At 48.2% G+C, this 23,630-nt stretch overlaps 3 protein-coding genes across 3 annotated transcripts; 2 read left to right on the forward strand and 1 right to left on the reverse strand.

Annotated features, from left to right (window-relative positions):
* The first annotated feature begins 3,324 nt into the window (after window positions 1-3,324).
* LOC123148549 (glucan endo-1,3-beta-glucosidase 13) lies at window positions 3,325-12,217 on the forward strand. The gene is made up of 5 exons (XM_044567989.1): window positions 3,325-3,419; window positions 3,731-4,807; window positions 10,355-10,591; window positions 10,664-10,918; window positions 11,353-12,217. Exons 1-5 carry the CDS (start codon window positions 3,347-3,349, stop codon window positions 11,385-11,387), a joined length of 1,677 nt encoding a protein of 558 aa, XP_044423924.1. The 5' UTR covers window positions 3,325-3,346; the 3' UTR covers window positions 11,388-12,217.
* A 1,593-nt stretch (window positions 12,218-13,810) lies between these two features.
* On the reverse strand, window positions 13,811-16,788 carry LOC123100274 (putative receptor-like protein kinase At4g00960). The gene is made up of 7 exons (XM_044522224.1): window positions 15,936-16,788; window positions 15,713-15,841; window positions 15,507-15,622; window positions 15,204-15,414; window positions 14,699-14,936; window positions 14,439-14,586; window positions 13,811-14,332 (listed from the first exon to the last, which is right to left on the reverse strand). Exons 1-7 carry the CDS (start codon window positions 16,777-16,779, stop codon window positions 13,988-13,990), a joined length of 2,031 nt encoding a protein of 676 aa, XP_044378159.1. The 5' UTR covers window positions 16,780-16,788; the 3' UTR covers window positions 13,811-13,987.
* A 2,692-nt stretch (window positions 16,789-19,480) lies between these two features.
* Window positions 19,481-21,656, forward strand: LOC123100285 (glucan endo-1,3-beta-glucosidase 13). The gene is made up of 3 exons (XM_044522234.1): window positions 19,481-19,693; window positions 19,796-21,385; window positions 21,492-21,656. Exons 1-3 carry the CDS (start codon window positions 19,633-19,635, stop codon window positions 21,524-21,526), a joined length of 1,686 nt encoding a protein of 561 aa, XP_044378169.1. The 5' UTR covers window positions 19,481-19,632; the 3' UTR covers window positions 21,527-21,656.
* The last annotated feature ends 1,974 nt before the right edge of the window (window positions 21,657-23,630 follow it).

Consider the following 23,630-nt stretch of genomic DNA (forward strand, 5'->3'; position numbering starts at 1 on the left):
TGATGCCTGGATCAAACGCAGAGAACCCCATGCTCTTGCTTCCTGCTACTTTCCACCATTTTGTCAACACATGTGGAAAAGACTAGGGAAGACGCCGGTCAATGCAGCACTTAGCGCTGCTTGAGGCAGGGCCGGGTGCTTCATTTTCATGATAGACACATTGTTGTCCTTGTATGGAAAACGTCGCTTTTGCAGCCGTCTGTCCCGTGCGCCAAGTTGCCGGGTCGTCTTCCTTTTCCTCCTTGGCGGCTATGTTTACCCATGCTTGTCATGAGGCACCTGTAGCCTAAGGTTTTGTGCACTTCAAATAATCGCTTTTAAAGTGATAAGTTAATCGCATGTGCGTCAAGTGAGAGTGTCCAACCCACTTCATGATGTATTTAAGCACACATCCATTACCGAGTGCAAGCATGCCTACCTTTGCACTAAAGATCCACCATTCTCTCCCAGCTTCCACATATTCCACAATATCCAAATATTGATAATTCCCACCACCTTCTCCCCAAGCACGACAAGATCTACTCCACTTTTAGTAGGAGCCTCTCCAACGATCTTTATAAAATTCAAAATAAAAATAAACCCACAGCTTCTCATCATAACAATGCCTTTGTCCAATCATACCGACTGACGTAGCACCACCATGACCTTACTAAACTGCACCAATACATGTCACTCAAAATCATTATCTCAAAGTGTGAATGCTCTATACACTCATACAAACCAACACCTCGGTGCCATATATCCAACCGGTCATAAATAAGACGCAAATACACAAGACCACTCTAGCGGATAAAAGTTCAACGGTATTCGTAGTTGACAGTCGAGGGGACTACTGTGCGTAAAAGGAAAAAAGACAGTTGAGTGGATTAGTTTTGGACGGTTTCGGAGTTGAAGGATGAAACTATGCTCAGTCAATACTAGTTGAGATACCGGAAATAATGTAGTTTTCTCCTATGTTCAAATGCAGAGGCCAATTATTTGTTCATCGGTAGTATGTGTTTGGAGTCTTAAGTTTCCCCGTGAGTAGCTAGCATTTGGATGTATAACCGCTAGTGTCACGGACATTCACAAGCTAGCTAGCGCAACCGGCCAACCACCATCTGTGTAATCTGCCCAGCAAGCCATAACCACGTGGCCTGGATATTCCACGAGATACATACTCCCTCCATTTTAAAATAGATGACCCAACTTTGTATTAAAGTTAGTACAAAGTTGAGTCATCTATTTTGGAACAGAGGGAGTACTAGCTAGCGCCATAGACACAAAACAATAAAAGTATCGCTAGTTGTTGGTTGGCCTCTAGCTTTAGTTTATCCACACGAGCTGACAAAATTTGGTAATTTCACGCCGCACTACCAAGCAAGGTTGCACTCGACAATAGGAGGGTCTAATGACATATTTGACTTTTTTAGTAGGAACTTTGCGGTTTAATTTATTCATAACGTTCAGCTATTACGATATCGGATACACACTCTGATGGTTCATGCAACCATGACTTGCACACATCGTTGGCACAATACACTTTAGCTAAGACATGTGCCATTTCATTTACCATTCGCCCTTCCCATTTCACCTAAAGGCTTTCTCTGGACCTTAGCTAGTCCTTGTTCTCCTCAATGAGCGGCCCGTAGACCGACCTGTTCAACTCCTCCTCCGTTCGGGATCTCGCGCAATCTGATCATCCGTCTCCAACACCACCATAGGCAAGCCCAATTCAAGAAATAACTAAATAGCCCTCCTGCATGCCAACAAGTGAACCAACTCCGGATTCGAGGCTGATGGGAAAAACTAACAAGCTCCTACCACAAAGTTGCCATGGTGATCTCGAAGGATCCCTCCACCTGCTCCATCCCCGGAACTCTTCCAATTGCACCATCAGCATTCGTCTTAATCCAACCCTCCTCCGGCGCACTCAAGTGCTCCCGATATTGGCCGGGACCGGCCTGTCTAGCCTCTTTGATAATCAACCACTCCTTCTGCAACCTTCGGGCCTGGTCAGCGACCTACACAGGATCCTCTATACCCTTGCCATCTCTTGCACTGTTTCGAGCTAGCCGCACTTGATAGATGGCCATTACCACCATCGATCTCTTTGTCTCACTCGTTTCACTTAGGCGGTCCAAAAATCAATTTCACATCTAATTTGCACTATGTTTTTATAAGATTGAATTATTTGAGTTTTTATAAGATTGAATTATTTGAGTTTTTATAAGATTTAATTATTTGAATACTATTGGCCAAGCCAATATTATTTGATGTTTCTTCAAAAGGCGCTTGCTGCTTCAACTGGTATCATTAAGAATTAACATGATCTTCTACACCAACTGAAAAAATCATGAAAACCTAGGTTTATACGTGTTCCATTCACAACAGCGCAGATGAGAACTATGTGAAACAGGAAATGAGATGATATGATTGTGTCCAAATTGACCTAACTCCTTTGATTTCTTAGCATTTGCGTGGCGAGACCTCATCAATATCCAGGATTGGATCGGAATAGGTATCCTAATCCTCTACCATTTCTATTGGTCTGATTTAAAAAAAATGTAAGCCCAATGAGCCCTACGAGGCAATTGGGCGCACATGAAAGATAGTTGCAACCCAACCCATGGTTGCTGTACAAGATAATTACATAAATGAGAAGATATGCAAGATTACAAGTGGGCAACTAGGCGCACAGAACAGACGGTTGCAAGCGACGATTTCAATACAAGACAACAATAATGAGCTATTGGTGCAAGCACCCACAGCCCACAGGTAGTGATAGCTATTGCATTGACCCGCGTCTAGTCTTTTCCACACGTGTTGACAAATGCATGGAGTTCTCTGTGCTTTTTCCAGTGAAAGACATCTATCGGCAGGTAGCCGTCGGTTTTGTGTCCGTGAGCGATGTAATTCTTCTGTATAAGATAAGAGAAATGGCGAGCGTTGCATGTTTCTTTTCATTGATTTTGTGTGGGCGGGGTCCGGGGATACTGCCACTAGTGAGCATTTATCCGACCGTCTCTTAGATTTAGGGGCAAGGGAGGTGTACCCAAGCATGGGTCTTCTGGCACAAGTTGTAGCTCATCGACTCGACCAGTCCAAGTCCAAGTTAGGCGTATATGCATGCTACAATTGGCATTGCATATACCCCAATTTTGGTTGCACTATCGTACGTCTTGTTGTGGCTGCCGCCGTCACTTGCACAAAGGAAAAAAGTTGTAGCACCTCCATGGCTCCATCTTACCGTTGGTGCCGACTATAAATTCCAGCCCGCCTGTAATCATTCCCAACTCATCAGCTCGATCATCATCGTCTCCTAAGGCCCTAGCTAGCTAGCTCCACTATACAGACCACCGAGGGCATGGCGCTGACGAGTCGCCTTCTGGGCGTCCTCCTCGGCATCACAGTGCCGCTGCTCTTCTTCTCCCGTGCAGGTAATCATCGCGGAGACGTTATCCCGTAAAAAAAAAAGATTATCGTATGTTTTTCTGGAAACATATATACGGCGTAGGTGCATGATATTTTTTTAAAAAAATGGAGAAGGACACACGGCCTCTGCATCTGGACGATGCATGCAACCACTTTATTAATTATTCACACAAGACCTTACAAAGTCATACAACAGTAAGACTTGTAGGTGCATGATATAACTTTTTATTTTTGAGAAAGAACGATAACCATTGCCTTTGCATTGAAGTGTATGACTTAATTGTGATGTTTCTTATTGTACACGCACGTACTGCAGAGGGGGGTGAGGTAGGCGTGTGCTATGGGAGGATGGCGACTAACCTGCCTGACCCGGCGACTGTGGTGCAACTGCTCAAGAAGAACAGCATCACCATGGTGAGGATCTACGACACCGACCCGACGGTGCTGCGCTCGCTGGCCGACACCGGCATCAAGGTCACGGTGGAGCTAACCAACGAGGAGCTGCCCTCCGCTGCCACGGACCAAAATTTCGCTGATCAATGGGTGCAGAACAATGTGAAGGCCTACTACCCGGCCACGCAGATCAATGGCGTGACGATCGGGAACGAGGTCTTCAAAGAGGCTAGTCAGTTGAACTCCCAGCTCGTCCCGGCCATGAAGAAGGTGCAAGCGGCGCTGGCTCGACTGGGCCTGGCGGACGCCGTGAAGGTGACCACGCCCATCGCGTTCGACGCGCTCAAGACGTCGTTCCCGCCCTCCGAGGGTGCGTTCCGTGACGACATCGCGTTGTCGGTGATGAGCCCCATGGTCGACTTCTTGCAGGAAACCGGGTCGTACCTCATGATGAATATCTACCCGTACCTTGCGTACCTCAGTACTCCCGGCATGTCCATCGACTATCTCTTGTTCCGCCCCAACGCTGGCATTCTTGACAGGAATAGCAGGCAAACGTACTTCAGCCTCCTCGACGCGCAGCTTGACGCTGTGTACTATGCGATGGAGAAGCTGCCGTCCTCCAGCCTGCGTGCTGGGGGGATGAGGAAGCTCACAGCAGGGGGCGGAATACTGGAGGTGAAGCTTGGTGAGATTCACCACCCAACCAGAGGCCACCATGGCGTGGGAACAAGAGCCAACGCCCAAGCGTTCACCGATGGTCTCATGAGAAAAGTGCGTGGCGGTAACTCCGGCACCACCTCAAACAGATATAACCGGCTCGCCACCAGTGCTGTCGGCACCCCGCACCGTCCCAACGCCGATCTTGACGTGTACATCTTCGAACTCTTCAATGAGGACAACAAGCCCGAAGACGAGCAGGACTTCGGGTTGTTCTACCCGAACCAGCAGCCCGTGTACCAAGTCGACTTCGTCCATGGCGGCACTGGTGCCGGCCCCGTGCAACCGAGCTACTGCACTCAGGGTGGACACGGTCCGGGCCGGTCCGGTCCCTGACCGAGCCGCGCTTTGGACCGGCCGCGACCGGTCCGGACCGGACCGGACCGAAGTGCCCAGCGGGCCTGTTTTCCTGAACCGGACCGACGAGGAGAAAGCTCGGTCAGGACCGAGGGACCGAGCGATGGCGGGGCGGGGCGGGGCGTGAGCTGCGCGTGTGCCCCGGCGCCTGCATGTGTGTGCCCTGCGCGTGTGCCCAGCGTGCGTGCGTCCGTGCCGTACCCTGTCCCTGAAGAGCAACTCCTCCGGCTGTTTGCTGTAGACGAAGATGCAGTTCATCTATGGTAGCGTCTCTACCTACATCAAGCTCGTCCCGGAGAACTCCGCCGCCGGCCGGCACCGTCACCATCAGCACATACTACGTGCCTACATCGTCGCTTCCAATTTCAGATTACTGATGAGCTTGTACTGCAATCATGGTGACTGTATGTGCATCAATTGACTGCAAATTCAGGCATCAGTTGTGGGGGACGGCCATGACGAGATCGACTCGGGGTTCCTGGGGAACAAGATGGGGCACACCAACGTGTGTGTGTTCACCGACGTGCTTGTCAGCACCCGAGGTGGGCTTGGAACGAACACACACGAACGAGAGACATCAGTGTTTTATTCTGCACACACTCCAGAGCTTTTCTGTTCTACAGTATATCTTTGCTATTTATTCAGACTTACAGAACAGGAAACAGGGCTTCGTGGCACCTGACTTTCGCTGTCATGATTCACAGCATTCGTGCCATCCAACGAGCAGACTGACGAGGCACGAGACTCGCTCAAGCTGTTAGACCCGCGAGCTGAACTAGCTAACAGAAAGAAAGCGTTCGACCCTAACCTGACCAAAAACCAAAGTGCACCACAAATCAGGTTAAGCACAATATCACATCCACAAACTGATTTTGACATTTTGGACAGCAAGAATAACTAAATTTGGACAGCATTTCCTTTGTTTTTTGGACATCCACAAACTGATTTTGACATGAAAGATGGCACAAATCAGGTTAAGCACAATATCACATCCACAAACATAAGGTCTTATCATCATTGAACGACACGATTACAAACTTGCTCTAACAATTCCAAGTCCATGGCAATTGACAAGTTGAACATAACACAAATGAGAGGTTCATCTCCAAGCTAGCAGTGACAATTCATAGTTCATGACAAACATAACAGAAATGCAAAAGTAGCCTTCACATGAGAAAGATCACTTTGACATTCATCTCCAAAATAGCAAGATCAACATCCACATGATGAATGTCTACAAGTAAGATAAGCAACATTCACATAAATAATATTTGGTATCGTATGACAAGTGAAACATGTAGGAAGAATAGTTACCAATCGTTGATCTCCTCCACCACAGTGGGTAACTTGATGTTCTCAACATCATCCTCTTCATTCTCATCCCTCGGCTACAAGTGTGGAAGTTAGACAAATGCTCACATCACATACAACAAGACCAAAAAAGAAATAAAGCAAAGGTAAGGAAAAGATGGCAAACATACCACCAGATTCAAGTCAACATGAGCACCCTTGATATAACTTGCACCACAAACTAATGCCTCCACCATAACCGGTTTTAACGAACTCCTATAGTCATCTAATACGACACAAGTTGACAAACTAGAGTGAGGATGAGAAGTTGACAAGTTTATATCCAAAGTTCAATAGTATGAGTTGACATACCTAAAATCCTTCCGGTCGTGCTGAAGGTAGATTCCGAAGACACGGAGGTAGCCGGGATAGTAATGAACCTCTTGGCTATCTTGGCCAACATTGGGTACCTTGGAGCATTCTCTTTCCACCAACCAAGAAGATCAAGAGCCTTGTCGCGAGGGGCAACCGCATCCTCTAAGTAGTTCCTCAACTCACTCTTTGATATTCTTGTTGAACGGGACGATAAGAAGGCCTCGTACCCAGCTTGAACCGGGATACTAGGAATGTTTGTAGAGGAAGATGAGCTTTCTCCATTTCCAGCTCGCTTATTTTGAGCAACACATTTGTCATACAAGGCTGCCAACTCTTTCTCCACAGTTTTGATCTCAGTCCTAAACCTCGTACTTCCTTCTCCATATAGTTCTCCAAAGGCCCACTCTATGTAACCCATCTTGTACCTAGGATCAAAGATGATAGCATTGGAGTGAATTAGAAAGCATATGAGTAAAAAAACAGCAACCACGGGAGTAAAAACAGCAAGCATGTGTACCTAGGATCAAAGATGGTTGCGATCACCATGGCATTGTTCTTTTCTTCCCAATATTTGTCAAACTTCTCCAACATTGCTTCACCCATTTCCTTGTAGTGGTCACTGTCACTAGCCATTGCATGTTTGATTGCAAGCTTGATACCAACAATGTATGGGTAGAAGATGTTCGAAGTGGGATATAAGCTTCCTGAAAATGCTTTTGTCACCTCAGCCAAACTCTCAAGTAATGGAGAGATAAGGTCATACATGTCCCACTCTGCGTTTGTCGGCGCCCAAGCATAGTTGGCATTTGAACCAGCATGAGAGGTCAAGGCTTCCTTATATCCACGGGCAGTGCTAATCATCTTAAAGGTTGAACTCCACCTTGTTTTACAATCCAAGTGTAAATGATTACCAACTTTGACACCCAAGCTTTTGCAAGTGGCAACAAAAGCATGGAGACGAGAAGGTGACCTCTTGAAGTACTTCACCGTCTCTCTCAAGCTGTTTATCAAATTATCTAAGATCGCTGTCCCATCTTGCACGACCAAGTTGAGGATGTGTGCACAACAACGGATATGAAAATATTGGCCTTCGAAGTCCTTACCTACAAAAGAGCTTCTATATGAGCATAGCAACAAGCATATGAGCAAAAATAGCAAGCATGTGAGCACAAACATCAAACATATGAGCTCAAAGAGCAAGCATATTCAGCAAGCATATGACCAAAAACAGCAAGCATATGAGCACAAAATAGCATATTCAGCAAGCATATGAGCACAAAATAGCATATGAGCACAAAATAGCATATGAGCAAGCATATTCAGCAAGCATATGACCAAAAACAGCAAGCATATGAGCAAAAACAGCAAGCATATTCAGCAAGGATAGAATCATACCTCTCCGGAACAAGAACTTGGCCTTCAAAGCATCGACCGCACCATCATTGTTTGAAGCGTTGTCAAGTGTGACGGACATAATTTTGGTCTCAATATTCCATTCTAGCACAACCGCATAGAGAGCATCCGCAATGACATTTCCAGAGTGAGGAGGATCCAACTCTATGAAAGCAAGCACACGGGTTTGTAAGTTCCAATTCCCATCTATATAGTGTGCAACCACACACATGTAAGATAAGGTTTGGTTGCTTGTCCACAAATCTGTAGTTAGACATATGGAGCTCACACCCTTTAGGAGAGATTTCAGCACCTCTTTTTCGTTCTTGTAAACCCTCATGCACTCGGCTCGTATTGCCTTCCTTCCAATGGGTTTATAATTTGGATTCATGCACTTCATCAGAATGTTGAACCACTCATGTTCAACCATTCTAAATGAATACTCATGCACACATATCATCTTAGCAATAAGCTCCTTGACGATTCCTTGGTTGTACTCAATAGAGGGGTGCATTGTTGGAGCACTTGTTGGACCATTGATTTTGCGCAGTTCAAGAGTTGTTTGGATGGCATTCCTAGCGATCTTGTTCCTTAAACCTTCACATTTTAAGATATGCCTTCCAATAGTTGAGGTGCTGCCACCTTGCGTATACGCATACCTCTTTTTGGGACAATAATTACAAACAGCCTTCAACACAATCTCTCCCGGATGCTCCGTCGATGGCTCTTTGACCTTGTGAAAATGGGCCCAAACATCCGATGACATCCTAACAGGAGCATTGGCTCTTCGCCTCTTGTTCTTTTTCCTTTCTCTTGCCTCCTCCTCACTAGATACAACATGCACAAGTGATTCCTCGGACATAGTGTCACCTTCTAGTTCATCAGCTGATTCCTTATACCCTTCTGATGTATCATCATCCGACATATCAGCACTCGGTTGTGGTGGGACTATAAACAGATTTTGCTCCTCATATTCCTCATCGTCCTTGTCCTTGTCCTTGTCCTCATCCTCATCCATGTCCACGTCCTCGTCCTCGTCCTCGTCCTCATCCTCCTTCTCCTCGTCATCTACCACCTAACACACATGAGCACACAAATAAGCATCAAGCATCACCTATATGGTTATATGGAAATATGGCTACATCAAGCATCAAGTAAAGCAATCTTACAATAGTAGAGGCAGCGGCTTCCGCGGCACGCACGCCAGCACTGGTGCGGTCGGGGAGACGCCTCGGAGGTGGATGGTGTTTTTTAACCTACAAATCAACTCTCCCGTTGGGGCATTGGGAAAGTCTTTCGCCTTCTTAATCTGCACCTTAGGCTTCCTCTTCTTCCTCGGAACCGGCGGAGGCAACGCCGAATCTTGTCTAATTAGGTAATTCACGCTTTTCTCCTTTGCCTTTGCCTTCGCATTCTCCTTACCAGCACCCTTTCCCTTCTCATTCCCCTTCTCCTTCACCATTATCTACAAAACACAGCACATAACTCAGATTATCAGGTTACAAAAACAACAAATATCTCAGACCATGGTACACATCACAGGGAACGAGTATGAACAAAATACGCACAAAATCAGGTTGCATCATACAAAATGAACAGGAACAGGCTTTTGTAGCATAGAAAATCATCTACTACTAGTGAAAATGAACATAATTATCTCCTGAATCCTGACCATTATCTAAAAAAACAGCAGCACCAGGGGATCACTAGCGGCATTCTCGAACCTGCGGCTGCTGGTGTCTAAGAATTTAGCTGAAAAATCAGGTTCGAGAATGAACACCAGCATCACACAATTCCCCTCTCATTCCCCTTCTCCTTCACCAATCACCATTATCTCCTGACCAAACACTACATCTCCAGATCTCCTATCTAAGTTTCTCTGAATCATCTCAGTTTGGCGAGGGCCGAGGGTTACAGGTTAGGGACACATTACCTTTTCCTCTTCGTGGCGCTCGGTGAGGAACCAGGGAAGGACGGACCGACGGCGTGCTGGCCTTGCTGCCTCCCCGACGTAGATGTGCTCCTCCAGCTCGGACTCGGAAGAGATGACGCCGTCGGTGAAGGGAGAGCCGCGGGCAACGGCGCCGTCGCCTTCGGTTAGGGTTAGGGATAGAGCAAAGGAGGAGGCGCCTCTGTTTGTGAGGAGGGGGAGGAATCGAGCGAGGAGGGAGGGGATGGAACGAGGGGAAGGGGTGCTCGGCAGGGCCTCTATCGATCTGTTACATTAGATGGGCTGGGCCTTGCGCCATCGGTCCGCTCGGTCGGCCCGGTTAAAAACCAGACCGCACCGAACTTTTTTCGCTCTGCTTTTCTGGGCTCGGACCGGCACACTTTTCTATCGGGCTAGGACCGTACGGGCCGGTCCTAAACGGGCCACGAGCGGGCCGGAAAGCCCGCTCGTGCCGTCCAGGCTGATACTGCACCGCGAAGGCCACGGCCGGGGACGCGGCCTTGCAGGCGGCGCTGGACTACGCGTGCGGCCACGGGGCGGACTGCAGCGCCATCCAGCCAGGCAAGCCCTGCTACGAGCCCAACACCAAGCTGGCGCACGCGTCGTACGCCTTCAACGACTACTACCAGAAGAACGGCCGGGCCAGCAGCGCGTGCGACTTCGGCGGTGCCGGCAGCATTGTCAACCAGGCACCATCAGGTGAGTCCTTGAATACGACAACTATCTGCTCCACACAGGAAACCAGCCATGACGATTCCATTGCTTGCGTAGGCCGCTGCGACCCGAGCCCAAGCTGGTGTGTGGCGAACGCGGCGGTGGCCGCCGCGCGGCTGCAGAACGCGCTGGACTATGCCTGCGGCCACGGCGCGGACTGCACTGACATCCAACCTGGAGCACGGTGCTTCGATCCCGACACCAAGGTCGCCCATGCGTCCTTCGCGTTCAATGACTATTACCAGCGCCATAGCCGGGCCGCCGGAACGTGTGACTTTGCCGGTGCTGGTACCATTGTCCGGCAGGCACCAAGTAAGTTACTCCCTCCTTTCCGGTTTATAGTGCTTATCTCAAAATTTTAGTTTTCCTATTTTATAAGGCACAATTTGGTTGTTTCCCATCACATGTTTAGATTCCAAGGTGCATTAAATCATTGCATGCAAGTATTAAGAAAAAATTGACCAATGCATGTAATTTATGCATGTATGCAATGCAATTAATGCATTGGTAAACATACTTTTTTGAGGAAAACAAGAGCATTAATTTGGGTGCTTTTGCAAACTTCAAAAGGTATTCCACCATTCACCATCTATCTTAGTTGGTGAGATTTTTAAATTGAACCTTATAAACCGGAAAGGAGGGAGTATCTGCTTTGTATTTATGATTCTAGTTTCACGAAAACAAAATGTACGAGTCTGTTTGTTAATGATGATTTCGTACATGTTTGCTTGTTCCACTCTTTGCAGAGATAGGCAACTGCGTGCTCCCGTCAAGGGCCTGAGCCGAAGAAACTGTAGCCAAGGCGAAGCTTTACTACCACGAGATTAAGCAATAATCCCGACAGATTATCTGCTGCCGGCAAAGTCTAGTTTTCAAATGTAAAACTAGATAATAAATCCATGCTTTTCATCATGTGCTTTATATATATACCTAGATTTTCTAGAAGATATATATTCCTAGATGTGCCATAAGTATTACACATCTAAATCTTATATCACCGAAGAGTGCGTTGCAACGGTTTCGCCGGGATGCAAACAACGAAGATAAAGATATTAGCGTGCTGAGTGGGTTCTCTATGAAGCCAAAAAATATATTAGCACCGCTATGAAGCAAACGCCAGACCGGACTACACAACTCGCCGACCCCACTCTGGCTTGCATTTGGGACTCGCGTGTGCCAAGCCGGGTGCAGGTCTTTGGATGGCTATTCTACCTCGACCGGCTCAACACTAGGGCTAATCTTCATCGGAAGACCATCCTCGACTCCTCCTCATGTGCTAGATGTGCGTCTGCGCCGGAAGACCGAACCCACCTGTTCTTCCTCTGCCCTGCCTCGCGCAGCATCTGGGACGCCATTGGGTTCCTCCCATGCACCTCTCCCTTTGCAGCTTTGTGGTCGCCACCGGCCCATGCGGGGCTCCCAGGGTCGGTTTGGCCCTTCATTCTTATTCTCATCATATGAAAAATTTGGGATGCGCGAAACGCAAAAACCTTTCGCCAGGTTGATGTCTCGCCCAATGATGTAATTAAGGGAATCATTGCGGATCTCATGCTTTGGTCTCACCGCCTTCGAAAGGCCGAGGACAAGTCCCATGCCGGCTTGTGGCGGGACTTCTTTTCCTCTCGACTTCTCTAGTCTGTAAACTCTCTCTTCTTTTTTGAAATATATTCAGGTGGGGAGCCTTTCCCCCCGGTGACAGTTTCAAAAAGAATATATTTTGCTATCTTTTTTATAGGTTACGTTTTTTAAAAGGATGATTACACACGCGTCACAATCATCTCTATTGCATTATTTAACAAGATCTTACAAAATAAATATATAGATCAATCCAAAGTCACCTTCCTAGTGACAATTGGCGCTCTACCTACAAGTTGATGATGTGCCTTGACCGTGAACCACACACACCAAGAAATTTGATGGCCTTACCAAGCCGCCGGCCGGCTAACCGAGAGCACTAACCAGTCTAGCAGACCCTTAGCGTAAACTGCATGCGCACGCTGAAGAGTTTGTCACCGCCTGCTTCCACAGTTCCATCTTCAAGATCAATCGATGCACCGATCTTGCCAGATTGTTCTGATGTCTATGCCACCATGACATTGGACAACACCAGCCTCTTGCACACGCCCATCAAACGGTATCCAGCACCGAGACCCCGCCGCACCTTGCCGCCAAGACTCGTTGCCGTCGATACCGTAGATGGCATACCGCTCCACCTTGGCCACCGCACGAGAAGCATGCGGAGAACTGTGCCCAGCCACCCCTTTAGCTAGTAGCTACTCCAAAGCGATGTCCCTGGGAGGTAGAGCAACGCGGAATGTCACCATCGTCCGATCCGCATGGCCAAGATCCGGGGTTTCCCCCGGAGCAGCCCGAGCGAGGAGACAAGAACTGCACCGACGATGCCTTTATGAAGGTAACGACGCCCTAAGACGCCGCCATCGTTTGCCATCAAGGACGACCTGGTTTTCACTGGCATTCCCATCTCCTCGTCCTCACCGCGTGCCAGAGCTGACGGACCCGCAAGCCAGGAGGCGACGCAAACCCCAAGCCCGTTAGAACTCCACGGGTAGGAAAGGGAGGCCGCATCCCCACCTATCATGACACATCTGGGCCAAAACCCTAGGTGCCGCCACCAAAACAATTGACACGGTAGCCGCCGGCGCGGATCCAGGCGGCATGAACGTCTATGTCAATAGACGAGGGGTTCCCACTAGAGAACAAGCCGTTCAATACTATTCCTAAATCGTTTGATCAAGCAAGCCTATGAGCTTCAATTTTTGAGCCGCGATTCTCATGGCAAAAAACAATGCCATCCTGTTTCGCACCTTTAGCCTTGATCTCGTCGGTGATGTGGTAATAAACTGCTCTGGAGTCTTCACACAGGATATTGGTCACCCTGGGAGAATCATGGGCTACCTTAGCTCTTCGAATAAGCAAATCGTCCGCCAACGAGAGAGCCTCCCTGATCGCAACAACTACACCGTTTTTGCATCTGAAATCCCCCTGAAAATAACAGAAGAAGCTCCCAAGACTCTGTCCAGTGTCCACGTTGATCTTCGTCCAGCCAGCGGGCCAGGGGATCCACACATTGACCTCTGTTTGTCTTGCAGGAACCTCATTTATCTTGCTCTGTGCCACTACTAGTTCTTGATCTTCCATGAATTCTCGATGAAGCAATGAGTAGAGAAGGGGCTTTGGAACAGATTTTCATGAATAACGTTCCGCCTTGCACCGCAAAATAAGTGTACTATCATTCATCTCGTGCGGCTTGAGGCCATGATTACAAGACTCGATCGTGACGAAGACGTAAACCTAATCCAGCCAACTGGCCTCCATTATGACAAAACATGACAGGACCGCTTCAAGAATCCAGATCGTATATCACCTAGGATATGGCTCAGTAATCGTAACCCCATTCCAAGATACGTCATCTTCCGGTACTAAATCAAACCGGGCATGCACATCCCGGCGTTGCCCATATCGTGGAGAAGCTGGAGACGGCAATTCTGTCCCAAAGAAGAATGCAGGCTGTGCCGGTGGCTGAAGCTCCATGGTGTCCCTTGTTAACATGAAAATGACGGTTGATATTTGAGGCCTGTCATCAGGGTCCGGTTGGACACACAGTAGCCCGATGTGGATGCACCGTAGCGCTTGGCTTCGAGGGTATCCATTGAGTGATCCATCCATCATTTCTGATATTGTTCCTTTTGTCCAGTAATTCCACACCTGGTAGATGGTTAACATGGATGATGCTTTTAGATATGATAATTTAAATGTTACATTGTTCAAAGGCACTAAAAACTGATGAACATAAAGTAAATCCAACACTTACATCACTAATGAGGTTCACGGTATCCCCATAATCTGAACCGCAGTTCCTTCTCCTGGTTATAATTTCAAGGACTAGTACACCAAAACTGAAAATATCAATCTTGGGTGACACACTTCCGTGTACAGCATACTCCGGTGCCATATAACCGCTGCAGAGGATGAGCAATTAGGCTTGGAAACACACCTTCACTAAGTGAAATAGTTCATAATTACAAGTATCTTTCTTGTTTTTGCAAACTTCATTATACGCATTTGACTTACAGTGTTCCGGCAGCTCTAGTGGTTTGAGTATGAGTGTGACCTTCTTGTAGCAGCCTTGCCAATCCAAAGTCTGCGATTTTAGGATCCATCTCCTCGTCAAGAAGAATATTATTAGCTTTAAGGTCCCTGTGGATTATCCTTGGGCTCGAGTCCTCGTGAAGATACAATATTCCCTTTGCAATTCCAAGAATGATGTTGTACTGTTGCCCCCAGTTTACAGTATTTTCCTCCCTAGTATCTGTTGCAGAAAATAATGATGTTCAACTTACATATTAGATTATGCCCAAAGATAAATGAGGAACAATTATACTACTCACTTGCCTGAAGAAGTTTGGAAGAAAAAAAACAGTATCAATCTTGTTTGTGTAACTTATTTGCTGGAAATACTCCAGTAGTGATTATTTTCTGTAAAAGACATTTTCATTCTTGATACAACCGCACTGAGCGAATGGCCGGCCACTGCATAGCACGATTCAGAGTAGCGAGTGGAGAGGAAAATAAATACCGAAAAGAAAGTTGTCGAGGCTCCCATTGTTGATATATTCGTAAACAAGCAACGTATCGTTCCGATGTGAGCAAAACCCCTGTAATCTGACAAGATTCTTGTGCTGAAGCTCTGCCAATAGAAGCACCTCATTGCGCAACTGTTGCAAACCATGCTCAGTTGCTCCCAAGAGCTTCTTCACTGCTATTTCTTGCCCATCCGGCAGTATTCCCTGAAACATGCAAATTGCTTTTCAGACAAGGCCTGAATGCGCGATACATCGAGACTCTCCTTTTTCACTCGCTTTCTTGCTTGCGTTCGTACCTTGTATACAATTCCATAACCGCCTTCTCCAAGCTTATTCGCTTCTGAAAAGTTGTGGGTTGCCTCTTGCAGTGCCGTCAAATCGAAGATCAAGGCTCTCGCCATTTTCTTGAATGCTGGTGTCATGTGAAAAGCAAGAAAGTTGTCAGCAAACGGTAAGTCCGGCTGTTGAACAGATGACATGCTAGATGCAGGATTCTACTCACGATTATCATCTTCAGCGGTCTTAATTTTTCTCTTGAAGCGGATGAAAGCGAAAACTGATAGTAGAATCAATAAAAAGACAACAGAAGAAGCAATGCCTGCATAGATTCCTGTTGCACTCCTTGTGTTTCCTGAATGCATGGTGATAAAAGTAGAAGATAAATATGCCTTGTTCAAATAAGAAGGGAAACTGATGAAAGTGTGCTAGCTAGCTACTAGTACTACCTGCTGCATGGTCGGGAGTGACAGAAGGAGATGGCCGCGGCGGCGCCGGAAGCTGGAGCATTGCCTGGCCGTCGTAGATCGGCCGCACGCTGTACCTCAGGATGCACCACGCTGAACCAACCTCGATCCATCCGGGGTTAGTGCCGCCATCAAGGTAGGGCGTTGCCTCATCTTGGAGTCTCCGGAGGCAGCCGTCGCACTGCGCCTGCACCAGATTGGGCATGCACTGCGCGAGGCCGTAAATCCTCGGGTTGAAGGCCTCCTCGCCGGTGGCGAAGTACTTGCTTCTCATGGTGGAATTGCTGTTCGCCGCCAGCGACGGGGACGACACCGCGTGGTTGACCACGGCGGTGAGGATCGCTCTGACCGCAGCGCCGAACCAGGCGGCCGAAACCGCGAGGCTGCCCGGAGCCGCGACAACGGAGAAAGTGATCTCACGGACCTGCCACTGGTCCGCGCCGAGGAAGTCGAGGAACCGCTGGATGGAGAAGCGCAGGACGCAGCCGTCCTCGTACATGGAGGCGCCCGTGTCGCCGGGGCAGCTTGCCTGCGCGTCGCCGAACGCCTTCGCCACGCACGCGCGGCAGGAGGAGGCGTTCGCGTCGCCCCGGCAGAGGGCCATGCCGTATACCAGGCCGGGCGCCGTGCCGACCACGGCGGTGGCGAAGCCGTTTGGGGAGGCGGAGGCGTTGCCGGGGAGTCGCGCGGCGAGCAGGTTCAGGTTCGCGGGAAAGGTGCTGTTGGATGTCTGGGGGATGCCGTCGCACTCCATTGAGGCCGACAAAGCCGGAGCCAGCAGGTAGACCGCGATGATCATGGCCAGGACGGCGTAGCCGGCAAACATCGCGGTGGGAGCGCGGGGGGGGGGGGGGGCAGAGGCAGACTGGTGGACTGGCTCGTTTCCCTTTGGCACGACGGCGACGGCGATGCATGGTTTGTCATTGGAATTTCTTTTTCCACGATGGAGTAGGAGTGGGTGCGCAAGTGGCAATTCTCATCCAAAGGAGTCAAAGTTGATCGGCCGCCGCAATTTTTGGCTGTGTGGGTATCATGATTTGCAAGTGGACGAGCCATCAGCAGCCCTATCCATCAAGGCATCAGGAGTGCGCTAAAGATTGGGACCGGCATGAGCCCAACCCTTGAGATTTATCCGGTGGATCCGGAGAACTTTCATCACTCAAGGTACCTCTCACACTCTACCTCATTTTGGTTGGTTGGAATCATGTATATTATGCGCATACCGTTTGTTGGAGGTAGCAAGATCTAGTGCAAGGGTAAGTGGGTTTGATAGGGAAAGGGTTAAGGTTAGGGTTATCGTATTGGTTAAGGTTATGCTGACCGTTAAAGTTACTCCTCGAATTGTAGGTCGGCACCAATTGTCTTCTTTGAGTCTTCTGCTGAGTCGCCGGTGAACCGTGAATGCATAGTCATTGAGGAAGCGATGAAGCCGTGGGTTGACGTCGTTGATGCGTTGAATGCCGCTTCGAGGGACTATTCAAAGTACTATTGTCCAACTGCACTGAAAATGTGTGTGAAGCTAAAGAGAAAGAGATGCGTAACCTCAAAGCGAATGAAATACTCTGTAGATGTGATCTTGCAAGAAAAATTGCATTGTGCTTAACAAGGGAAGAATTGCGTCAGTTTGACTCGAATAACCTTGGCCAGGTCATTGACTGGGTATTTAAGCAACCATTAGCATCAATGCGGAGGCAGGCTTCCCGAAGGGCTTGGGTCCATCAAAGAACGGATGTTGTTTCCTGCAATCCGGGACCGTACGACAAAGATATTGCGTTGCATGCTCCTCCAAAGCGTCGTGGAAATTATGACCGCATAAAAAATAAAAGGGGTTGAACGAGGTGATGTTGTAGTGTCGTTTGAACTATAATGGACACAACCCCTTATCATTTTCTATATGTACTTTAGTTGAACTCCGTATGTGTTATGTAATCTTTGTCATTTGAACTCCGTGAGAACTTCGTGTCGTATGTCATTTTAAGTATGCTATGTTGTGCGTTTGTTCTATGTCATTTGATTTAAGTTATGTTTTGTTGTATGTCATTTGAAGTAAGCTTAAAAAACATAATATTCATGTAGGATGAAAAATAAGTCCAGGGTGCAGATAACTCACAAATGGATGGTCAAATATTCATGACACATTCAACTCGTAGTTCATTACAAATGACAAATTAATTAGGTATACGACATAGTTCATGACACATAGCACACTTTCGTTCCATGGCAAAGTTCGCAATTTGAAGATATAATTCTCAAATAGCCGCGGAAGTGAAGTCCCTACTGGGTCACACGAGGCCATTTCCCCTTCTTCTAACGTGCCTCATGCTCCTCCTGCGCTTCGCGAGCCCTTGCAAGCTTTCTTGCCCTGTCCTCTTCACAAGCAACCTTCTCGTTGTGTGCCCTCTCTTCCTCACGCTTCTTCCCCTCCATCTTCTCCTTTTGACGATGATGTTCATCCTTGGCTCTTTGCAATGTTTCTTCCAACCGCCGCTGCCTCCTGAGACAATCTTTATATTTGTTCTTTTGGATATCTTCTGGCACTTCATGATCTATCCATGGGAAGTACTTGCAAAGAGGAGACGGGGACTGCATAGACAACAAGTTTTTGTCAGTAATATGAGTTGAAGTTGAAACAAATTTGAGAATACTAGTTTACTTGTCTAACAAACCGGTGGTAAGCCACATGCATTAGTTGAAAGTGCAGGATCATGTGCATAGTTGAAACACACAAAAAATCTTCTCCCTTCCGTCCATGACTTCTTCCGGTCGGTGGACATCTTCACATTGCAAACATCTCCACAACAACATGGTGGGGTTGCCCGGTGGTAAGTTCTCAAATAGCCGCTAGAGCACCAAGCACGAGCCGGCTCGGCCAGGCGAACTCGAAGCAAGGCTCTCGGCCCTCTGCAACCGTCCAACTATGAACTATTATACAAAGAGCATATACAAGTAGTGCATGCAGCAGGGAATGAGACAATATGCAATATTACAACTGGGCAACTTGGCGCACGGGACACACGATCGCAAGTGACGTTTTTCTATGGGTGACAAACTTCATGAATGAGACGACACACCGGGCAACTGGGGAAGCACGGGTCAGGCGGTTGCAAAAGCGACGTTTTCTATACAAGACAAGAATGTGTCTATCATGAAAATGAAGCACCCTGCCTCAAGCAGCGTTAGGTGCTTAATTGACCGGCGTCTTCCCTGGTCTTTTCCACACGTGTTGACAAAATGGTGGAAAGTAGCAGGAAGCAAGAGCATGGGGTTCTCTGGGTTTGATCCAGGCATCATATTCATACTGCCACTTGTTTCGTGCCGGCGAGCATCGGGTGTAGAAGACAGTGAGCATTTTGTCTTTTGGATTTAGGGGCAAGGGGGGCTGCGCCGGTCCAAGCTTGCATGTCTCTTCGGTGTATCAAAGGCGTCCCGATTAGACCAGTCCAAGTCCAAGTTAGGCACGGCCGGCATACATGTATGCATGCTGCGAATAGGCTCACTAGTAATCCAAAATTTGGTTGCAATATCGATCGTCTTACACAGAGAAATGTAGCAATATTTTTCTCCATGTTTTTAAGCTAGCGTACGTCTGTGCCAGCTATAAATTCCACCACGCCCACGATCACTCACACCACATCAGCTCGATCGTCGCCACCTTTAGACACTAGCATCGATCGCGCTGATGACTCGCCTCCTCATCGTCCTCCTCGGTGCCGCATTACCGCTGCTCTTCTCCCTTTCAGGTAACCGGGCAGCCGAGCGTTATGAAATGAAATTTGTGTTTTCGAGGTTTCATACGTGATAATGACCATGTTTGTTGGTGTACACGTACTAATTAACTGCAGAGGGGGGCGAGTTGGGCGTGTGCTATGGGAGGGTGGCGACTGACCTGCCGGATCCGGCGTCCGTGGTGCAACTGCTCAAGAAGAACAACATCACCATGGTGAGGATCTACGACACCGACCCCACGGTGCTGCGCTCGCTGGCCAACACCGGCATTAAGGTGACGGTGGAGCTGACCAACGAGGAGCTGCCGCTTGCGGCGGCCGACGAAAATAATTTCGCGCTCCAGTGGGTGCAGAGCAACGTGAAGGCCTACTACCCGTCTACGCTGATCAATGCGGTGATGATCGGGAACGAGGTGTTCAAAGAGGCTAGTCACCTAAACTCTCAGCTCGTCCCAGCCATGAAGAAGGTGCAGGCGGCGCTGGTGAAACTGGGCCTGGCGGACGCCGTGAAGGTGAGCACGCCCATCGCGTTTGACGCACTCCAGACGTCATTCCCGCCATCCGCCGGCGCCTTCAAGGACGACATCGCGCTGTCAGTGATGAGTCCCATGCTCGACTTTTTCCGACAGACCGGTTCGTACCTCTCGGTGAACCTCTACCCATACCTCGCGTACCTGAGTACTCCGGGCATCTCCATCAACTATCTCTTGTTCCGCCCAAACGCCGGCGTGAATGACACCGTCAGCGGGCAAACGTACTTCAGCCTCTTTGACGCCCAACTTGACGCAGTCTACTATGCAATGGAGAAGTTGCCATCCTCCAGCCTTCGCGCCGGGGGGATGAGGAAGCTCACAGCAGGGCCCGATATAACCACAGAAGCGCGAGTTTCAGAGGGCAGTCAGCCAAACCAGGGAAATCATGACGTGGGAACCCCACAAAACGCCCAAGATTTCATGGCTGGTCTCACCAGCCAGGTGCTGCAGGGTACCCCCGCCGTAAATGGAAACAGCCCGCTGGCTGCCAGCGCCGTCCGCGGCACCCCGCACCGTCCCAACACCGATCTCAACGTGTACATCTTCGCACTCTTCAACGAGAACAGCAAGCCGGCGGACGAGCAGAACTTTGGGTTGTTCTACCCGAACCAGCAGCCCGTGTACCCGAACCCGATCGACTTCGTTCATGGCGGCACCATCGGCGGGCCCGTGCGTGCGAGCTATTGCGTGGCGAACGCGGCGGTCGGGGATGCGGCCTTGCAGGAGGCGCTGGACTACGCGTGCGACAACGGGGCGGACTGCAGCGCCATCCAGCCAGGCAAGCCCTGCTTCGAGCCCGACACCAAGCTGGCGCACGCGTCATACGCCTTCAACGACTACTACCAGAAGAAGGGCCGGGCCAGCAGCGCCTGCGACTTCAGCGGCGCCGGCACCATTGTCAGCCAGGCACCATCAGGTGCGTGCGACCCGAGCCCGAGCTGGTGCGTGGCTAACGCGGCGGTGGGCGAGGCTCGGCTTCAGATGGCCCTTGATTACGCGTGCGGGCACGGCGGCGCGGACTGCACGGACATCCAACCCGGAGCACGGTGCTTCGACCCCGACACCAAGGCCGCGCATGCGTCCTTCGCATTCAACGACTATTACCAGCGGCGTGGCCGGGCCACCGGAACGTGCGACTTCGCCGGCGCCGGTAACATTGTCCGGCAGGCACCAAGTAAGTTTTGCTCGTAATTCCAGAGTCTAGTTTCAAGAAAAGAAAATGTACGCCTCGGTTTGTTAATGGTGATTTCGTACGGGTTTGTTTCTTCCACTCTTTCCAGAGATCGGCAACTGCGTGCTGCCGTCAACGGCCTGAAGCCGTAAACTGAAGAAACTGCAGCCAAGGCCAAGCTTTGCTACCTACAGATTAATCATTTGCTGTCAACAAATTCTAGTTTTCAACTGTAAAACTAGATAAATAAATCTATCTATTTTCTTTTTGCCCTATGGATTACCATGCCAACCTTGTGTCTAGACTTTTGCTTTCAAACTTTAACTGATGGAGCAATATTCTAAAAATAAATAAAAACACATCACGTAGTGAGAATAATTACTTCCAAACCGATTTTCAATCCCTTTAAAGAGTAAAGTAGCTAAAAAAAACTACAATTCGGTTAAGGTTTCCACAAATCACTGCTTCAAAAAAAATTTCGTGCACCAGCGGGAGCTGAGCAACGTTATGTTGACTCTGAATAGCAAATATGGGATGCATAAATTAATGGAGATTGCAAATGTACATACTAAACAACTCTCTTCACTTGTACTCCCTCCATTCCATAATAGCACACCTGACTGCCAATTTCTGTGATGGTTTGGTATTTTGCGTGACGAACTTACTAGAGTCAACGAATACTACGAATGTGTGACAATCAATTATTTTGTCATGTAGAGTCTAGCAGTGGGACTCGCCATAGCTAGTTCACGGGTTATTGAGAGGTAGGAGCCATGCGTCGGTTTTGGCAGTGGGACCCGCCAATTTTTTTTCAAAGGTTATTGAGCATTGTAATTATTTTGTTGTATCTAATATAAGTAGGTAATGGTCATGGAAATACTTATAACTATTATATATTCTTGTAAAGGAAAACCTTGTTTTCCTTCTTTTTAGATGGTTATTTTGTTCTTTCTAATATAAATAGGTAGTGGCTCGACTAAAAACTTTAATCGAGCATTAAAAATATAAATTCTTAACACATTTTTTCTTGTTCGGTAGTGGCTATGCTGAAAACTTCAATTGGGCGTTCGTGAGCTAATCTTGTTTCGCTCTATCTCAAAAATTAAAATGGATAATAGGAGTGTCGATGGGAAATCTTACCTTTTTTATTCTTATCTATAAAAAGGCTGGGCAACAAAACTTGAATAGGGCGCTCGTGTGGTTATGTTGTTTCGTTCTATCTAAAAACTTAAGAATAAAACAGGAGATTCGATGCAAAAAAAAAAAAAAAATCTGTACAGGAGTTTGAACCGGTAACCACCATGTTCAGCACAAACAGCGTTGCCATTAGTAAAGAGTTCGGACGCTACATAAATTGTGCTAAGGAATTTTTATCATTTCTTGGACTATACACCTAGTCGTGTGTGACTATATCTGTAGGTTGGTTATTCCTTCTCGGGGCATATGTGACTCGATCTGATCGCCTTCTCGGTTCTAGCTGGTGGCACTTCGCGGCGGGGAGAAGCAGGACGGTGATAGACGAAGCACAACACAGATTGGTTCCGGCTGGCTATTGCTAATTTCATGTAAGTGCCTCCACTCCCCTGTACCACCCAACGCGGATCCACCCGTCCACCATATCATATGAGGCGGCACAGTACCGCCGCATCGCACCGGCTACCACGCCACGCCTCCGCCTCTCCCTCCGCTCTTCCACCACAAGCATCACATTTGCTCGTCAACTGTGCTCAGAGTTTGCAGTCTATCCATCACCTCACCAAGGTGCAGAGTTTAGACTTGCCAGTGCTCCCAGCTTGGCCCCAACTCCCAAAGCATCGATCCAGCCGACCCTGCCAAGGTAAATTGTGTGAACGATTGAACTGTTACTTCTGCTGTCGTATTGTGTATAGGAATGTTACTATGGTGTAGTCCCTCCGTCCCAAAATAAGCATCTTAACTTTGTACTAACTTTAGTACAAAGTTGTACTAAGATTGAGACACTTATTTTGGGACGGAGGAAGTATATAGCATAGATAGATGCATGGTTTTGCAGTTACAGTGAGCGTATACTCCGTCCGTTTCTAAATATAAGTCTTTTTAGAGATTTCAATATGGACTTAGTTTAGAATGTAGTTTCACTCATTTTGCTCCGTATTTAGTCCACATTGGCATCTCTAAAAAGACTTATATTTAGAAACACAAGGAGTATATGTTTGTACAAGGCATGCACAAGTCCATGGCCTTTTCCAACCAAGCATATATGCTGTAC

Source organism: Triticum aestivum, chromosome 1B (assembly GCF_018294505.1).
Source record: "Triticum aestivum cultivar Chinese Spring chromosome 1B, IWGSC CS RefSeq v2.1, whole genome shotgun sequence".
NCBI classification, from domain to species: domain Eukaryota; kingdom Viridiplantae; phylum Streptophyta; class Magnoliopsida; order Poales; family Poaceae; genus Triticum; species Triticum aestivum.